Source organism: Drosophila albomicans, chromosome 3 (assembly GCF_009650485.2).
Source record: "Drosophila albomicans strain 15112-1751.03 chromosome 3, ASM965048v2, whole genome shotgun sequence".
In the NCBI taxonomy this organism is placed as follows: domain Eukaryota; kingdom Metazoa; phylum Arthropoda; class Insecta; order Diptera; family Drosophilidae; genus Drosophila; species Drosophila albomicans.
This window is the reverse complement of record NC_047629.2, coordinates 51,814,560-51,835,003: the sequence shown is the minus strand read 5'-3', so window position 1 is coordinate 51,835,003 and position 20,444 is coordinate 51,814,560. Positions and strand designations below refer to the sequence as shown.

General features: G+C 33.6%; 1 protein-coding gene across 2 annotated transcripts in view; it reads left to right on the top strand.

The window, feature by feature from the left end:
• Window positions 1-3,838: 3,838 nt before the first annotated feature.
• Window positions 3,839-20,444, top strand: part of LOC117571123 (uncharacterized) — a 37,803-nt gene continuing 21,197 nt past the window's right edge. Inside the window, exon 1 of one of the 2 annotated variants that reach the window (XM_052005516.1) lies at window positions 3,839-3,977. Coding sequence is in view for 1 of the 2 variants with exons in the window: in XM_034253124.2 (XP_034109015.1) it covers window positions 16,775-16,795 (21 nt within the window). In the remaining variant the exon portion in view is untranslated. Of the gene's footprint in view, window positions 3,978-16,103; window positions 16,796-20,444 lie in introns of those variants that run through there. The other variant, XM_034253124.2, reaches the window with a different exon arrangement.

The following is a 20,444-nucleotide window of genomic DNA, read 5'->3' as shown; positions in this document are numbered from 1 at the left end:
ATACTCCAACTAAATTTAATTGGCTCCCTAATGAAAATGGAACCACTCCGTTACTAGTTACTAGCCCGAGAGATACGACGAGTACAAATACATATATACAACATACTTCCGGGTTGAGTGAGTTTTAGGGCGTCAAAATTGCCTTTGGCTTCGGGTCGCGTGGAGTTTTGAACTTGGGTGCCGCTTGAAGAAGAAGAAGAAGAAATAAGCGAATATTAAATACACGTATGTATTCATTAGTTAATTGTTTTGTTTTGCTGCTGTGACAAATAACTTGTCTAACCCCCCGCAATCCCTCTCCACAGCCCGCATGAACTGTGATTAATGATTGTTTGATCTTTTTTGGAATATTTCGGCAGCATGCCAAAAAGCTGCAAAATATCGAATGGATGCTGCTGCTGCTGTCGAATTAGCCTTAATTGTTTGACGGCATTTTGCTGTCATCATTTTTTCAGAGGAGGGAACTTCAAACTCCGGATTGAAGCTAACCGGATCGCAAAACGCACAGCAAATTGGGCGTTGTGTGGAGATGTTTGCTCCGGGCGAAGTCCACATAAAATTCACAGTTTTGGCGGCATTTTGGATGTGTGTATGTTGAGAGAGGAAAGCCGTAATCTGTGGTTCCGCATTGCTGTCGAATCAATAAATCATCGTCAGTGCAATTAACTGTTAACTGTTGCTGCGTTAGTCATGAACTAGTATTAATAATAATATTTAGAATATCTTTTTTTAAGTATTATTTGAAATTCCATGCGAAGCGTTTTCTCAAATCTATTACGCAAGGTGCCTTCCAAGTGGAGCATACTCGTAAAGCAGACGACGACGACGACGATGACAATGACGATGACGATTCGTGCTGGGTTTTTTTTTTTGCTTCGAACAAAGTGTTTCAGAATTTCTAATGAGCTGAGGAACCTTCGGCTGGGCCTAGCTCAGTGGGCCTGGGTCTAGTCTGGTCTCTGTGTGTGTTATTTCTAGAACTACTCGCGCTCAATGTTGTTGTTAACCGAAACAATAATTGTCAGGCATAATGATAAAAGCAGCAGCAGCAGCAGCAACGATAATAATGGCAGACACAATTACCCATATTTTTGTTTAATGTTTTCGCGTTTTTGTTTTTGTTAAGGCTACGTGCACGAGGGAAGTTCAATGTCATCTTGTGCTCAGCCAGCTACACAGGAAGCATTAACTTGATTTCAAACTCAACTCGACTCAAATTGAATTCATGCCGCCTCAACCCTGGCCGCCTTATCAATGCCTAGCACAATGCCCAGCTTATCAATATCAGCATATCAATGCCTCGAGATCAGCGTCGAGAATTGAATTTTTAACTGTCATTTAGCGGTTCAGCTTGTGTGCTACCGTTTTTATGTTCGCGCTTTTTTATTCGCATAAAAGCTCAATTAATTATTGAGTCAGATCTTGAAATGGTTTTTTTTTTCTTTTTTTGCCATCTGTTTTTTTTGTTAGCATCAAATTTCGAAATTCGATTTCTGCACGCTGTTCATTAAGATTGAAATTTATGAATGATTTCTAGTGTCAATCGTGGCTTATCGCATATCGTGCACTTCATTACAAATGCTCAACTCGTTGCCAATACTACGAGCATAACAATCATTTCGCATTGTAAATGTCTCTGTCTCTGTCTCAGTGGATTCATGTGGACATCAATCATCTGTGAATTGTTCAGTTCAGTTTGGTTTTCAGTTCAGTTCGGTTGCAATTTGCCAATTGAGGACAGCTTAGGCTTATAAAATTAGGCTATCTAAACGTGGCCTTAACTACACACATACGTTGTCCACTCCCACAATTTTTGGTTTCAACTACTGCCATTTTATAATATCAATAACATAACATCAAATTATTGCAACTTATTTTGGCGGTTGTTTGGGACATGCATGAAATAATATTTTGTTGTCACTTTACTGAGACTCTGAAGTTATTCATAAAACAAAATGACATTCATAAGTAAATTTGCAGAATATTTTTTGAATTGTTCCTAATAAATATTGAGAATAATTCAATTCATTTAAATATTTCAGAATTTCAATTACATACATAATATAATATAATATTTTAGGTTAATTGCAAATTTCCAGAAAATTTGAATTCGGAGCATTTTATAAATGCAAGAAAGTAAGAAAGCTACAGCTACCGATTATGAATAAAAGCAACTGTGCGGTATTATTTTTAAAATATACCAAATTAATATACGACAAATCTACTAAAACATACCAAGGGCTATATTGCTTATATATAGTACAACCTCTAAAAAATATACCAACTTTAATATACTGCAAAAATACTCAAATATACCAAGGGACATATTTGGTATATTGGCATATTACTATATTTAAGGTATCCCAAATTAATATACCACAAAAATAAAAAGCTAGACCAATAGCTATATTCGGTATATTGACTACGTTTCAAATATATATACAGTACAAAATGTACCACATTGTAACCCATCTTTTAAATATTTGCTAACAATCTTAAACAAATTGTGATCTTTATTTGATAAAATAATAATATAATATGTAAATGTCGCTGAAATTTCTTTTCTACTCATCGATGATAGTTAAAAATGATTATGTTTTAGTGTTTACGTAAAATTCTATAGAAGTTTGAAAATTTGAAAATTTTTGGGATATATATTAGTCATTGGATAAATAACAAACATAATTTCCAATTACATTACAAATGTAGAATTTTCTTCCAGATATTAAGTAAAGTCTGCCCATTTGATAAATGTCATAAATGATTCAAATTCGTTTAAACATTTTTCAACAACTTTATAAAAACCGAATTCTATGTGAGGAATCTTCTTTTTATATTTCTAATCTTTACGATATTCAAATAATTTTAATTTTTAGAATTACAAAAGTTGAATTGTCTATCAGACTACATTGCAAGTAAATTTTTAGAATATTCAATGCATATTCAACACTTTTCATAAATATTATATCAAAAATTCTTAAACGCTTTCATATGTATCAAATTTTATAGCGACTTGAATGTACTTGTTAATTCAATCATATTCGAACGAATTAATTGTGCTTATTAAACAGTCGCCTTGATTGGTCACCAGCGACGCTTTACTTCCGGTAGTGCAACACTCATCGCGCGCACTTCAGTTGAACAGTCATAACAAAAGACTTAGGCAACGAACTTGCTGTGCCACGTTCTACAATATATATGTAGTATGAAAAGCGCTGACAAGACGCTGACCTCTGGCCAAGCGCAGGCAAATAAACAGACTGGTAACTGAATTCGGTAGCTAAGCAAACGCATCGCTCGCTCTTCAATTCAATTGAGAGCTTTGTCACGTATGCGTAAATCGAATTAAAAATCGAATTAAATGAACTGAGACTGCGACTGCGACTGAGAATTTCGATTGTACGTGACAGGAGAAACAGCAACAGAAGCAGCAGCAGCAGCAGCTCCCTAATGTACAGATACAATATGGACTGTGCCACGTCATCACGTGCACGTCATCGACAACGGAATGCAAGGCAAACAGAATTCGTCTCGCTCTTCGTCTAGACTTTGCACGTACAAAAAACAAAAAACACAACTAGCTAAATTTGAATTAAATGAAAAATTGATGAGCTGCAGGCAGAGGGCAGCGCTGCTCTCTGCTCTGCTCAGCTCAGCTCTGTTGTTGTTGTCGTTGAATTTTCGAAGCTTGTCGCGTTTATTTGGCCATTAAACGCCTCGAGTGTCGTCCCATTGAGCGACAGTTGACTTTTGTCGTTGCCCGACTCCGGCGGTTCATCACTTTTGTGTCTCTTTTGTCGCGCAATGTTGTAAGCAACAAAAATAAACAGTTAACGAACATAAAATTCCTGTTACAAGGCGTGGTAATAAACTGCAAATTCATTTGCCAAAAGTGTACAAGAAGAAAAAAAAAACCCAAACAAAAAATAAAGTGAACTCACCAATCAACAAAACAAGAAAACTCTAAAAGCAAAAAGGCAAGTATAACTAACTTCATAATGATGTGCAAAACACCCACAAGAAAAACAATACAATAATTTGGCAATATAAAAGCGAGAAGAAGAAGAAAAAGGGGCAGCATCATCAACAAAACAAAGTTTATTAGCAGCAATTTATGCGTATTTATAAATAAAACTACAATATTCATAATTTAATTATACAATTTGATGGGTACGTTATAAACAGCGCGACATGAGACTTGAGACTTGGAGACTTCAGACGAAAATGCTAGTCTCGAAAATAGCCATAAGAAAACTGGAAATCATTTATAAACAATCGCGTTCATTGACCAACAACCACAACAACGTCACGCTCAGATCTCCTCCAGCAAGCAACAAACGCAACACTATCAACCACAGCAGCAAGCACCAATAAAAATTTTAATAAAACAAGAATTAACGCAAAAATTATTAGCATCAACTAAGATCGACGAAGATTCAATACGCTTGGCCCAAATAATTCCTATTAAAATGCTTAGCAAATTTTGTGAAACTTAAGTTATGTGAAACTTTTGTTTTATTGGACACCCAAAAAGTTTAAAAATAGTTCAACTTAAATCTGCATTTCAAATTTTGGGTGGGAACAATGAAATTGAATTAATTAACAAAAGCATAAGAGGATATTTTTGTGACTCTCACGCGTATCGTTTTTCATTTAAGTTGAAGGAACTACAATAAAATATTGAAGTATATTTGGTTTATTGATATATTGCATTCAAAATATACCCTAGAGTAATAAATATACCAGATTGTCAAGTGTAGCTTTCTACCAGCCAACATTAAAATGGAATAAATTATCAAAAGCATAAAAGGAGGTTTTTCTCTCACGCGTATCGTTTTTCATTGAAGTTGAAGGAGCTACGATTAACTTTTCTTTTTGCACAGCTGACAATTTGGTATATTTTGTAATCTATGGTATATTTGAATCCATCACTATATAAATATACCAAATAATAAGCCTTCGAAATATTTCAGTTGACAATCTGGCATATTTTTTCTGTGGTATATTTCGAATGTAGTACTAAATCAATATACCAAAACAAGCCTTCGGTATTATTTGAGTACTATTGTATATTGGTAGTACTATATAAAAATGCAAAATACAGCTTTCGGTACATTTCTGTGAACATTTCGGTATATTTCGCTCTCTGTGGTATATTTTGAATGTAACTAATTAGGTATATTTCAAATAAAAAATACCTCAATGATTTGATTGCAAAGCACACTTTCTTACTTGTTATTTATTTATTTGTTGTAATCTGAAATTCTGAATTAAATTATAGAGTGCAAAGAGAAAACTTAGAGCAGCCAAATTTATAAATATTTGAAACAAACTCCATCGCTCAGCTAACTTAGCCACTCACCCTAGAGTATGCTTAAAGTAGCTCTGATAAATTCGTTTACTGTTGAGTTGTTTTTTTGCTGTTTATTTCGCTGGCGCCAGCTGCGTTTCCATTGTACGTCGTATCTGTCGGTTTTTATATGTGAGATTTCCTAAGAATGCGCACAAGAATTCCACAAAAAAATACACAAACACACACAAAACAGAAAAAAAGACGAACAACAAAAATAAAATAAAAAACAAAATAAATTCAATACGAAAGAAACAAAACCACAACAAAATATTTGCGCGTTGATTTGCATATAACTGAATCATCGCGTAATATTTCGAGTCAGCGACTTTATCGGTATTAAATCCGTTAAAAACGATTTCACAATTGTTTTGCATTGAATTCAATTGAATTGAAATTTCATTACATAACGCAAGTTGTGCTTGAATTCTGAAATTCTGAAATTCTTAAATGAATGCAATGATTGTACATATCAATCATTTTGTGTCGGTGTGTGTGAATGTGTGAGTGCTTCTTTGACAGCTGTCAAGTGAGGGGTGTGAAGGGGATGGGAGAGGGGGGAGCTAGTTGGTGAGGGGGCGTGTGTGTGTGTGATAAACGCTGCCAGCTGTGCAAAGGCAGCAGCTTAATAAATGCTTGCAAATAGAAATCTCATTCTCGGTCTCAGTCTCGGTCTCAACTTATGCACACAGCTGTGCCCTAGACAAGACCCCGCTTCCCCTCCCCCCCTCTCCCTCCCTCACACACTCTTACGCTCCCCTGGCAACTGCAATTTAAGACCAATTAGCACAAAAAAAGGGTAACTGATGAATATCATTCATATGGCTACCAATTGCCCTCCCCTCACTTCTGCCTCTTCAGTTTGCCTAATGAATTCAAGCATGCGCCGTCATATAAGCTATATATTCTATATATATACTCAAGAGATTTCTATATAAATATATCTATCTGTTCTATGCACTCAGCTTGACTCGAGAGTCGTGTTTGGCTGCAATCGTGTCTAATTTGCTGCTACGTTTGCTTTTTGTTGCTGCTGCTGTTGTTTGTGTTGTTGTTGTTGTTGGGGGCACATCTGTGTTTGCGGCTGATGCACTACATCGATAGACAGAGGCAACTGTCAGAGTTAGTTGTTGCATTGCGCATTTGCATTCATAACTCAACAGATGCAAAAACTTAACAAAAAACAACAAAATTGTTGCGTTGGCCAAATGACACATATTTGAATTTCGAATTAGTTACAAATTGCACGGCGACAAAACACTGCTCAACAAAATGTGCGAATATCAGTGAAAGAAACTACAATAATTGTGGAATGACATATAATAACAGAAAATATAATATAATATAATAAACATAACAAGCATACAGAACAATTTATGATCATTGAACAAATGAACCTAAAATAATTGTATAATGAAATTTACAGTAAACAGAACAATTTAAGATTATAGAACAAATGAATTGTTTACATATAAAGTATATTTTTTGCTAAGAAAAAGTAAATATTTGTTAAGCAATTGTAGTTGAAATTTAATTTGTATACTCTAAAAATTACTGACAGTAGAAAGAAAGAAGTTTGTAATTTAGTCTTTATTATATGGGCGAAGTTTTAAATTTCACATTAAGATTGGGTAACATGTTAATGAGTTTATTTAAGTGTGATTACATAGCAGATTAATTGGTTATTAAGATACTAGGTAAACAGATAAATAAAATATTATGAAGAAAAATACAGCTTACAGGATAGCTTTAGAAGATATAATAGGTATTATTAAATAAAGAAGCTAATTATGAAAATAATAGGTATTACTTGCACATAAAATAAATGTATTTCTTACAAATTAAGTATTAAGGAAATTTACTTATATAATATATTTGAAAATTGATGACATTATATTATACAAAAAACCTTTGATATATAGTTTTATTATCTGTGCAAAATGTTTGGAAACAGATCGGTTAGTTTACTGAAATTTTACTTGTAAATAATTATATTTTTATACTAAGAATATTTAAATTAACCTAATATTTTATTTTCCATTATCATATTCTTTTTAACCTAGTATTTTAATGGACAATAAAATACTACGAGTAGGTTAAATAGAATATGATAATGGACAATAACATATTAGGTTAAATATAATATAATAAATGTATAAAAATTATTTTGAGTACAAAAAATGTTATTGCGTACAAGGAAATTTTACATTCTACTTAAAACCTTTTTAATAGTAACCGACTTTAACATAACATAAGTGCTTACTATTAACAGAGTTCATCTCTGCTAAATAACATACAAGATGCATGGTTGGCTTAACATTTAGTACGTTGCTGTTAAACTAATACATCGACCACAACCAATCCATGTTAATCAAATAAAACAGCAACTAAATTTAATTTTTGTTTGTATTATTATTATTTTATTTTAACTCGGTAAATTCATGATAATTCTTCTCTAATAATAGATAATTATTTATTTTAAAAGGTATTTATACTACAATTAAAAATGCAATTTGATTTAATTTCTGTTAATTATGAGTCAAAAGATATTTTTATGAGCTCTGCAAACTTGTGAAATATCTGTGCATAATTTGTTAATTTAAACGCTTTAATTTTTGGCAGTCAGAATTTATGGCGTTAACAACCAGTTTGTACTAAACTCGTAGTTATTAGAATATCTGGCATTTTTAATATAACTTAACCATTAAACTTAAAGTTCATAAAAAGCAACTTCTCATAAAAAAACAAGTATTATTTTCAGTCAAATCAATGCGGCAATTAATTAAATTTTATGGTTTCTAATTATATGGCTGATCAGTGTCAAGAGTCTTGTTTATAGTCTATAAAATTTGTAGTACGTAACTTTCTTCTTGCTATAAACTGATAAATTGCCTTGCAGAGCAGTGTAAATTAGCTGAACTTCCAACAGCAGCAGCAACAGCTGCAGTCCAAGCCTCCACCTGTTGAATGTAGACCCTCTCCTCCCCCCGCTGATTAAGCTGAGTTCAGATTCTCGCAACCTCTCTGCGGAGACAATAATTAATACGAGTGCACGTAGCCAACTAATTTTATAGCTATTTCGATTGGATGACGGACGGTGGGTCGGTATGTCGGCAAAGTCTCTAAATCGGTCTGTAAGTCACAATCACAGTCACAGTCACAGAGTCAGCAGCAGCCAGTAAGTCGTCTCGAATGGCCGTGGACGAGTGCACGTAATTGCCATGATTCGCAATATTTGCATCGGCAATCACATAACACATCCACATTGGCCCTTTTCCTTTCAACAAGATTGGCAATATGTGTCTAATTGCTCAACTCAACTCGACAAGCAACTGGCAACAGCTGTTTCCCCCGTTCGATCGAATTGTAAATGGAAATGTTTGTAGAACTCGCCACCTTTAACAATTACGAACTTGAACCTGTCTCAAGCTTAGCGATGGCACGATTAATTATGCGATACGAATTAACGGTAACATAGTTGCACTTGGCAATTCAATAGTATCGAAAGGTGAAGTTCGATTAAATGCATCCTTATCGATTAGACAACTAAATAATCGTTGTTATTCGATAAATTGTGATTAATAATTAATTAATTATGCCATACACAATAGCCGATACCTTTTACTTAACAATTCAATAGTATCGAAAAGTGGAGTTCGATTATTTGCATCCTTAATAGATTATACAACTAAATAATCGTGGTTATTCGATATTTTTCGATTATTGCGATACCTTTTACTTAACAATTCAATACTATCGAAAAGTGGAGTTCGACTATTTGCATCCTTAGTCGATTATACAAGTAAATAATCGGCATTATTCGATGATTGTCATATTTCTTCGATTAATAATGAATTATGCGATATAAAATATTCGATAAGGTAGTTACACTAAACAAATTGAAAGTATCGAAAAAGGAGTTCGATTAATCGCATCCTTAATCGATTATGCAACTAAATAATCGTGGTTATTCGATATTGTTATATTTTTCGATTAATTGCGATTAATAATTAATTAATAATGCGATACGCAATAATCGATAACATAGTTTCACTTAGCAATTCAATAGTATCGAAAAGTGGAGTTCGATTAATTGCATCCTTAATCGATTATTCAACTAAATAATAGGCATTATTCGATGATTTTCATATTTCTTCGATTAATAATTAATTAATTATGCGATACAAAATAATCGATAGGGTAGTTTCACTAAACAAATTGAAAGTATCGAAAAAGGAGTTCGATTAATCGCATCCTTAATCGATTAGACAACTAAATAATTGTTGGTTTTTGATATTGTCATATTTTTCGATTAATTGCGATTAAAAATTACTCAATGATGTGATCCACAATAATAGATAATTTGTTTCTTTTAACAATTCAATAGTATCGGAAGGTGGAGTTCGATTAATTGCATCCTTAATCGATTAGACAACTTAATAATCGTGATTATTCGATTATTGTAACATTTTTTCGATTATTTGCTATGAATAATCGAACGATATTGACATTGAGTTGCCATCCCTACTCATCATTATTATTTATAAGGCAATAGTAGATAATTTGGATGCGCTGGCTATCAATATGTGTGAAGCTTGACGTATGTCAAGTGGGGCAAATGCTGTGAATAATTAATGTAATATTGTTGCGGCGTGGGAATCAAATTGAAAGTCCAAAATTGAAAATCGATTCAGAATCGAGAAATAGGAACTGAATTGGAATATATGTATGTACTTGATGCAGATGTTAATGATGACAGCTGTTTCAGCTGCTCTTGCGCTTCGTTGCACAATTGATGTCTAATTGAAACGAGGAAGTGGAAGTTGAGTTGTCGAGTTGTGCGACTCTAGAAGTGGAAGTGCCTTACATTTGGCGCCATTAACTAACTGATTTTGTAATTAATCAAGTGACCGAGCCCCAGCCAAAGCAAAACCAAACCAAACCAAAGTGATCAAGCGAGGGCCAAAACTCGAGCTCTTCCGACTCTTCCAGTTCCGCATTAAGTGCGTGTCCAGCCGACTGAAACTCGCACTTACCTAATGCGCCTCCGTCCCTCCCTCCCTTCTCCACCCACCGCCTCTCTTGTTATTCCAGCTAAGTGACGAAGGTCGCGAAGGCAGCGCGAAAATATTAAGTATACGTACACGAAGAATCGCATTAAGTGAGCTGCGAAGCTCTCTTGTTTAATGTTTAATAAAACTGAGCATTAGCCACAGCAACAAAGTGGCTCTGCAACAAAGAGCAGGAACACAATAAAAGATCACAACAACAACAAACAACAAATTGAAAATTAATAACAAACGCTTAGAGTGTTGAATAAAAAACAAAAAAAAAATGACGAAAAAGATTTCGACTTTAAAATGCTGCAAATTGTAACATGGTCAAAAAATCAACAAATGCTTGAAGCATTAATACTTAATTAATCGCAAAATTAGCAAAATGATTAAGCGTGCCGTCGTAGCATAGGAGGTGGGAAAGAAGGGGAAATATTATAACAATATCAATGTCGCATCGCTTATCGGTTATTGAACGTGCGAATTTATTCGCAAATTGCAAATCAATTGGCTACGCTCAGCAGACAACAACAACAAAGTTGAAATAAATTCATAAATTATATATTAATAACAATTCAAAAATTGTTGGTATGCATGCAAAATGTTCGGCAAGTAGGAAGAAAGCCGCAAAGCGAGTGGCATGCTTCATTTTTTTGTTTTTTTTTTTCGGTAGCAATCAAATCTCATGCTGGCCGCAAAACAATTAGCAATAAATAACGAGCATGCAAATTATTTACATTGATATGCATAAAATATAAATGCTTGGCTCCAAAACCTTCAACTGCGGTTAGCATTTACGTTGAATTCGCTTTTTGTGTTTCTACTTTTAACTTTTAACAGACTTCTGCCCTTCAAAAGTGGCTGCGAATTATGCGTTCTGCCTAAGGGAAGCCAAATTGGGAGTGTGTGTGTGTATATATGTATGTATATAAGAGTGTGTGTATGTGTGCGAAGACAGAATCAATGAACCGATTGAAGGATAAGTTTATGAGTTGTCAACAGTCATGATTTATAAAAGCTACTGCAAAACACATTTTTTGGTGAAATACTCTGCATGATTCACTTGATTATACAACTGTTGTATAACAATTATACTCTTTTTCGTATGACAGTTTTAACGTTTGTGAATCGAATTTGTGTAACAGATATTTTATTACTGCAATTTCTTCTTCTGCTTTTAGAAAGAGTGGAATACGCTTACAACGAAATACTCTGCATGATTCACTTGATTATACAACCGTTGTATAACAGTTAAACTCTTTTTCGTATGACAGTTTTAACATTTGTGAATCGAATTTGTGTAACAAATATTTTAGCACTTAAACTTCTTTTACTAGTGGAATACACTTTTAATGAAATATTTTGCTTGATTCACATAATTATGCAACTGTTGTATAACACTTAAGCTCTTATGCGTATGACATTTGTACAATCAATGTTGTATAAGTGTAACGTATCTTATGATTCTTGAACTTCTTCTATTTCGGATGAGCGAAAAACAACTTAACTTTTGTAAATCTAGAAAATACTTTTGATGAAATACTTCACTCAATTGCATAGTATACCTGTTGTAGTACAGTTAATCTCTTTAGCGTATGACAGTTTTAAAACCTGGCCAATTGAATTTTTGTAACAGATATTCTAACGCTTAAGCTGCTTAGTTATTTTGAAAGCGTGGACAGCTGATTTGATTTCGGGTTTAACTTTTCAAAACTTGGATTAATTTTTGAAGAATTCTTTATTTATTTTGTAAAAGATCAATTTGTAGAATATTTATGTTGAATGTTTAAGCTTCAACGGAAATTGACTTTTAATAACTTGGCTTTATATTTGAAGAATTAATTTGAAGTAGAACCCATTTTTAAATATTACTGTTTTATGTATAACACCCTTGAGATGATAACAATCTTTAAAGTCGACTTTTGTAAATCTGGCGTAGTACTTCATCCATTCACGAATTTTGATAAAGATAAATACAAATCTTTAGATTTGAATTGGATAATTTGTCTTTATTTTTTTTCCTTATTTTCTTTGTATAACAAACAACATAAATTCTCAAATATTTTAGAGCACTTTTCGAGTTTTGGAATACTTATTTTTGAAATTAAATAAATAATATAAAAGATTGCTTGATAGTTGTGACCTGTAGAATTTTTTTATCGATGGATTTGAACGCCTTGGAAGCCAATAACTTTGCAACATAGAACTGAAGAGATTGTAGTAATCTCATCTACTCAAAAACCTTTATCTTTATATTGTTATCTTAAAATGAATTCACAGTTTAAGAGTTGTGAATTGTATCGCTATTTTATACACAAATGTATGTAAAATAGTCTTTATCTTTAATCACATCAATATATATGTGTAAGCTAATATCGTTTGATAGCATAATCGCCGTTTGAATGCAGCCATGCGCATTAGTCAATCAAATGACTTAGGCAACGAACTTGGACGTCTTTGTTGATCTATGCAAATGTCAGTCAGAGTCAGAGGCGCGACACCGTTAACCAGAATAACTGTAATTAAAGCCACCATGAGCCAGCAGCTGGTTAGTGGCAAGAGCTTAACGCAGCGTTTAAGCCGCTTGCAAGGCCGCTGGCATTTATGAAAAGCAAAGCACGACCCCAGGCAATGGGTAATCTTGTCCAGCTGTGAGTGACATTAATGCCTATGGCCAAAAGGAAAATATTGTCTTTAAATTTGCAGGCTTCAAGGTTCTCTGGGGTCTGGGGTCTCGGTTGGGGCAGCCATGCATTAGGTCACGCCTAACATTGGCAACGACTTCGCCTCCAACTGCGACTTCGACTTCGAATCTTGCTGCTCCACTTAGCGGGGGGTGTAAATATTGTGCTAAGCAATTTGGAGGAGCGTGCAAAAATTAGCAACAAATTGCGAGAAAATCGATTGCCAGTTGCATGCGGAGAGATGCTGTTGTTGTTGTTGCTGGGTTCGACAGGTTCGCCCTGGAAAATGCGCTGCGTCATTGTCAAACAAAACAAAACTGACCATCAACAACAAATAAAACGCGAAGACGACGCTGCGGCGATGATAAACAAAATTTACTTGAAAAGATGACAACACAAATGTGCGAGTAAGAGGCAGATAAAGAGTGTGACAGAGAGTGAGAGAGAGAGACAGAGAGGGAAAGAGTTGGAGCAAGTGGGGTAGAGAATAAAGTCAGCTGCTTTCGAGGGGGATTTCCCATGCCGCATTATCCGATTGAAGCTGCTGCGTTGAAATTATGAAATATATTGCTACGGATTATTGTTGCCTTTTGTTTTCTTTTTTTTTTTTGTTGTAATGTGTGTGTGTGTACTTGGCAAACACAGTTACTAAATAAACTTACAATACTCGTAAATATATGTGAGATAAGTAAAGGCGCGTCTGGAGTTGGGTTTAACCAGAATGAAAAGCAAATTTTGCCTTAAAATATGTGCTCTATATAGCAATGAAAGCTTTATTTAAGTAAATTTTATTTTATAATATTAAATCTAGTATTAAATATGAAATTAAATTATACAGTAAAGAAAGTTCTGGCTGCCTTCGACTCGATTTTACCTCTGAATCGAAAACAAGTATTGAAATGTAAACATTTGATAACGATTCATCGAATTTTCTAAGAACTTCATAAATTATTCCTAATTTGTATTTGTGTTTTGAAAATTAATCAACCTGATATTCTATTGCTTTATCGATAAGTATTATTTCGTCACATTATTTTATTTCACAAAAGGCTGCAACTGTATTTATTTGTATACTTTGTTGTACCAGCTATCAAAGGGTAAAAGCTAGAGTTACGATATTTGGTTTATACAAAGCTACAAATTCTGAAATGTTGGTAAATAAGATAAACGTTGTGTAAGTTAATAATGAAATAATTTTATCGAACTGCTGATTTCGGATGTTCGTTGGTTTGGTTAACAATCTGGTATATTTTTATGTATCAGTATATCGATATACCAAAATATTTCGGTTTTTGTATAGCCTTTGTATAGTCTACAGTATATTTTGAATATAATAGTATATCAATATACCAAATAAAGTAATATATGGTATATTTTAAATGTAATAGTATAACGATGTACCAAATATAGCATTTCGTATATTTCGTACTCAGTGGCATATTTTGAGTATAAAAGTATATCGAGTATTGTACTCAATGGTATATTTTGAATGTAATGTGAATGCAATATATCAATATACCAAGTAAAGCCTTCAGTATATTTTGCAATATATGGTATACTTTAGATGTATAGTATATCGATATTCCAAATTTTGTCTTAAATTTTTTTTTACTCTATGACATATTTTGAATGTAATAGTATATCGATATACCAAATACAGTGTCAGGTACAGTTCAGTATTTTTTGGTATATTAACTCGGTATGTTTTAAGAATAATACTGCATTGTCTTGCTTGTTTAAATTATTGAAATGTTTACATTATCATATCATAGAATGTTTTTAACATAAATTAAATATAATTTAATTCTTTATTATGACTACTACTTTATATTTTTGTTAGTTCTAACAATTTTCTAGATTATTCTTATTAACAATTCAAAATTATTGCTTTTTAACAATATCTATACCAACATCTTTTCATGTTCATACCTTTTTTATAATTATTTCTTTTTTGTATAATAGAATTTTCTAGATATTTCTAAACTTTCTCTATACACAAACAAGCTCTTTAATAAATCTCTCATATCTCATTTATTGATCTACATACGCGTTGCCATTGAAAACTTTCGAGCTGCCGCAGTTACGATCGCTGCGCGCTCGATACGAAATTATCAGTTCAAGTTCGTTGCCTGAGTCTTTTGTTTTGTAATTACCAAAGAGGCTAGCAACAGCAGCAAGCAGCGCTCTCACTCTCAACGCTTGGGTCGTTGACTTTGCGGAACGCCCAGCTTGAGAAATGTGTCAAGGTCGCTCGTTTGCCGCTTCATTCGCTGTCGCATCTCACATCTCACATCTCTCCGCCGCTGTTGTTGTTGTTGTTTGTTGTTGCGGTGTACGTGCTTAAGCGACAGCGTGCGCAATTTCACAATGTAAGGCAAAAGTTGCTTCTTCTTTTTTTTTTGCTCATCTGCCACAACTTGGGGCAAGCTCTGACAACAATTAAAAATGCATTACGCAATGGCGGCGCATAAATCAAATATAAAACCGCGAAGCAAAAGAAAAACGGAAACCCAGCAGCGAATGACCTTGCAAACAGTTTTAGTTCTGCGCTGTGCAATGAGCTGCAGCTGCCACCGTTTGTGGCAGACACCACCCACAAGTCTACCGAAAAAGCAAAGCAAAAAAAACGGCAGCCACCCACAATCTACTTTATCTACATCTACGCTTCCACTTCCCCCTACCAAAAATAAATTGAAGTTGAAGTTTTTTTTTTTCGTTGTCGTTGTTGTTTGTTGAAAATTTGCTACGTTTGTTGTTTGCTTTTTGGCATTAACACAAAGTTCAGATCTGGCCGTGTGTGTGTGTGTGTGTGTGTGTGTGTCTAGCTCGAGCTTTGGCTGTGGTTGCAAACACAACACAGCAACAACTTGCACAGCGCCAACAGCAACAGCAATAGCAACAACAACAGCAATAGCAACAATGCGCGGTAATGTTTAATGCTTTTTAATACTTGAGCCGTCGGGCGGCTGAAGTCTCAGTTAGTCTCAGCACAGCCGCAACGGAGTGTGCACGCGGAGCAGCAGCAGCAGCCAGCAGCCAGTCGATCATTCACTCAATAACTCAGTCACTCAGTCAGTCAGTCAGTCATTTAATCAGTCGAAAACTTACGCGCAAATTTTTAACGAAAAATCCCAACAACAAGTTTTCTAGTTTATTAGCGATTTGCGAAAAATTTGTCAAAAAAAAAAACCAAAAAATAGTTGCAACAACTCGCGTGTTGCAAAAAGTTTTCGAAGTGCATCAAATCCAACTGTAATTGTAATTGTAACTGTTAACTGTTAACTGTAACGGCAGCAAAAGAACAAGTTGCAACCAGTTCAAAGTTGTTTTTTGCCATCAATAATAAATAAACAAACAAAAAATAGTACAACGATAAACATAAATTCGAAAATTCGACAAGTGACACAGATAAACAACGGTCACAGCAACAATCATGTTCAATCGTCTCTGCCCTTCAAATACAAATTACAACTAAAAAACAAAAACCGAAAAAAAACACGACAAAGTTGACAATAAACTTTTTACCACACAACAGCAACGAAAACGAAACGAGATAAAAGTTAACACACACCCACAAAATACAAAGTGTAAAAAAAAAAGACTTTTGAGTGTGTTTTTTGTTCCCTCCTTAAGTGACACTTGCGACCTTTTTATAAATACCCAATTTCATACTCAAACTGTCAGCGATGGAAGCGCATCCGAAACAGGTAAAAAACAAATGTACAAAAATATGAATTTGGCAAAAATTTCATATTTCTCTTTTTGTGTTTTGTGTAATTTCATTTCGACAAGTTAACTAGGCTAAGTTACAACAACACGAACAACAGCTGGAAATATATACATATATAAATGTGACACCAACAACGATAACGACAACGACAACGACTCGAATAGTGCGTGACAAGTTGTTGAACATTATTTCGTAGTAGTTATTCCCGACCACGCCCCCTTCTACTACTAGTGCGCCTCCTTTGTTGGAGCCGGCTTGCCAAACTTGTTTACAATTTGTTTGTTTTGCTCATGTCTTGCACTTTATGAACATCATTATCAGCTTTATCGCCATCTCACACAGCACAGCATCATAATTATCGTCTTCGACTTCGTCGCTGTATTTGCCGCTGTTTATACCCGCTAACCGCATTGGGTAGAAGGGTATTATAACTTTGTGCCTGCAGGAAATGTATGCAGCAGGGAGAAGGAAACATCTCCGACTCTATAAAGTATATAGTGTCAACAGCCGAGACGTCTGTCCATCTGTCTGTCCGTCCATCTGATTGAACACCTATATCTCAGAGAGTATAAGAGATGAAGCTATAATTTTTCTACAGCTCTTGTTGTGTTTGCACGCAGCTCAAGTTTGTGTCAAAATTTTGCCACGCCCACTTACTCCCCCGCAAATCAATAAAAATAACAAGCTTAATTTTGAAGACAAACCGGGAAAAAAACGATCTAAAATCAAAAATAAAATCTTGATTCAAGATTATTTTATGTAAAAATTGAACCAAGAAGATTTATTCTTAAATCAGGATCGAAAATCTGCAAAAAATCTAGATTGCTCAATCTTGAAGATCAAGATTGTAATCTTGTGTCAAGAATGGAAAAATCACAAATTGAACCAATATCAAAAAAATCTTGAATCTATATTTTTCAATCTAGATTATAAGGTTCTCTGTGTAGAGTCGATTTAAAATATAAAATAATGACTATTGTCTTTATGATTCCTGAAAATTTGGTTGCGATTAGATAAAATGTTCAGAATTTATTCAATAAATACTTTTGTATGGGTCTTAGTTACTTTGGCTGGCAATATGGTATATTTTGCACTCAGTGGTATATTTTGAAGGTAGCAATATAACAAATATAATATTTTGGTATATTTTTAGTATATTTGAGGTATCAATATACCAAATATATCCTTTGATATATTTATAGTATTTTTGCTGTATATTAATTTGGCATATTTTCAAATTAATACCGCACTGGCTGGTCTTTATTCACAATGGTTACCAGGTATCTCATAGTCGGGCACACTCGAATCTAGCCTTCTTACTTGTTTTATCTCATTGTCGTTTGCTGCGGTCTGCTGTCTCATCGATTTGCATTTACAACATACCTCTGTGTGGGATCGCAGATAACTCTACTCGGCACATTATTGGCATACTACAAATTACTTAGCAACAATTCATTCGATTCGTGTTTCATCAATAACTCTCAAGAAAATACTCAAATTTTATTTAATTTTTGCTCTTTTGACAAATCCAATTAACTTTTTATTAAGTTTGGGTCAGTTTCATGTTCTTTGACATTTAATGAGATTATTGAAAACTATTTTTTATACACTAACTGAGAGTATTTTAAGTATTTCAAGGAAGTTTGCAAAGTGTTAGGAAGAAAACTGATTGAGTTCAGTAAATTATCAAGATACTTCTAGGAAATATAATAAAGTTATTTTAAAAGTCTAAATTAGAAGTTTAAATGAAAGTTAAAATTTCATTGCAATTCAGAAAATTATTGAAAGACTTAAAGGTGAATTAAAATAGAAATTTCAATGAAAGTCAAAAAACTATTTGCTTATATAGTAAAAGAAAAAAATCTTAAATCATTTGTGAAAAGACTTAAATGAAATACTTTCAACGTAAAGATAGAAATCTAAGTCTTTGAAAACAGCCTTGTTCAGTGAATTATAGATTCCAACGCTCTAAGTTCACTCAACTTGTTCCCAATTAAATAAAAACATGGGCATTGAAATATGGCTTAAATAATTAAATATTAAACTAACTAACTAACTAAAAATACTTTCCTTTTCCAAAAGTTTAAGTAATGTAAAAAAGTAATTTTTCCCAAACTTTTTCGACAATATTTCTAAAGAATAAATACGTGAATTTTAAATTCCACAAAAACTTCTTTAAACATTATGTTTTATATGGTTTTTGCTGACTGAAATATATATCATAAATTTAAATAAATAGTAGATGGAATTTGTATTTTAGACTCGCACTTGTATAATTATAAATGTCAAGAGTATTTAAAACTCGTAGTATTTGAGTTAAGCTCTCTTTTCCGTTGCACTTGGTTTTGTTAGCCTCAAAGTGTAAAATGCATTAAATACACACGAAAAATTGCATTCGATTATTAAAATGGTGGAACAAAAGGCCCCAAAAAAACGAAGAAAAAACGTATTAAAGGTGCTGGCGCTGGCTTTCAATGCAAACTTTAATTGCATTCAATTTAATGTTGTTGCTATTATTGCGTTTTTGTTGTTTGATAACCTTGTGCACAATTCTAAAGCCAAAAAACCGAAAACCGAATAAAAAAAAAAAACTAAATATAAAACCAAAATAACAATAAAAATTATGCGGCCAAAGTAAATGTTAAATGTTGGGCAATTTTGGCCAAGCAATTGTTCAACTTTGTTTGTTGTTATTATTGTTGTTGGCTGATATTTAATAACACTTTGATTGGAAGTGTATAATTGTGAATTGTGGCCGTCGAGAGTTCCTCAATTTGCTTTGACATTTCCATCAATTAGTAAAGACCAAAATAAGTCAAGAATTCTCCCGGTGATTTACACACGTGTCTGTCTCCAAATGTCTCTGATCGCATTCCCAGACACTCGGATTCTCCCTTCACTTTGCCTGCCTGCTTACAGAATAACGTAATTGACGGACTCATATATATATATAAATGTATACCGCCCACTGGTTCAATATATTTTTTGGCCAGAGTGGAAATGAGGCACATCAAAAATCAAAAAACAAAAAAGAAGAAAAAAAACAACGAGAATGGGGAAGCAGCATTGACAAAATCAGAATGCGGCAGCCAAAAACCAAAACGACAACGAGAATCCAATTTAAGTTGCAAAACCAACATAAAAAAAAAAAAAAAAAAAAAACAGATTAAAAATAATTCGACAAAAAAAGAGAATTAAGCAAACTGTAAGAGATACACAAATAAACATTTTGAAGAGGCTGACGAGCTCCTTTTTTGTGCAGCTGAGATGCTCAGATTTTGTTTGTGATCGCAATACAAATCTGTCGCTTTTCACTTTCGAAATCCAATTAAAGAATTTATTGTCGTTCGTTTTTTGTGTGTGTGTGGACGCAAGTTTGTTGCTTGAGTCTTTTGTTTTTTTTCTCTCGTTGTTGAAGGGGAAACTTATATGTAAGGATGAATGAAGCGAATACAAAATACGAATGTAGACAGAAACACATTTGGCACATTTGGAATGCATTATGAATGCATTAAGCACTCATTCTCATTCGATTATAATTTTAATGGCTGTGGGAATTATTGGGTTAATTGAGCCAGAGATTAGAGAGTTCTATATTCATTTGTGTTGTGGCATTAAAATGTCAT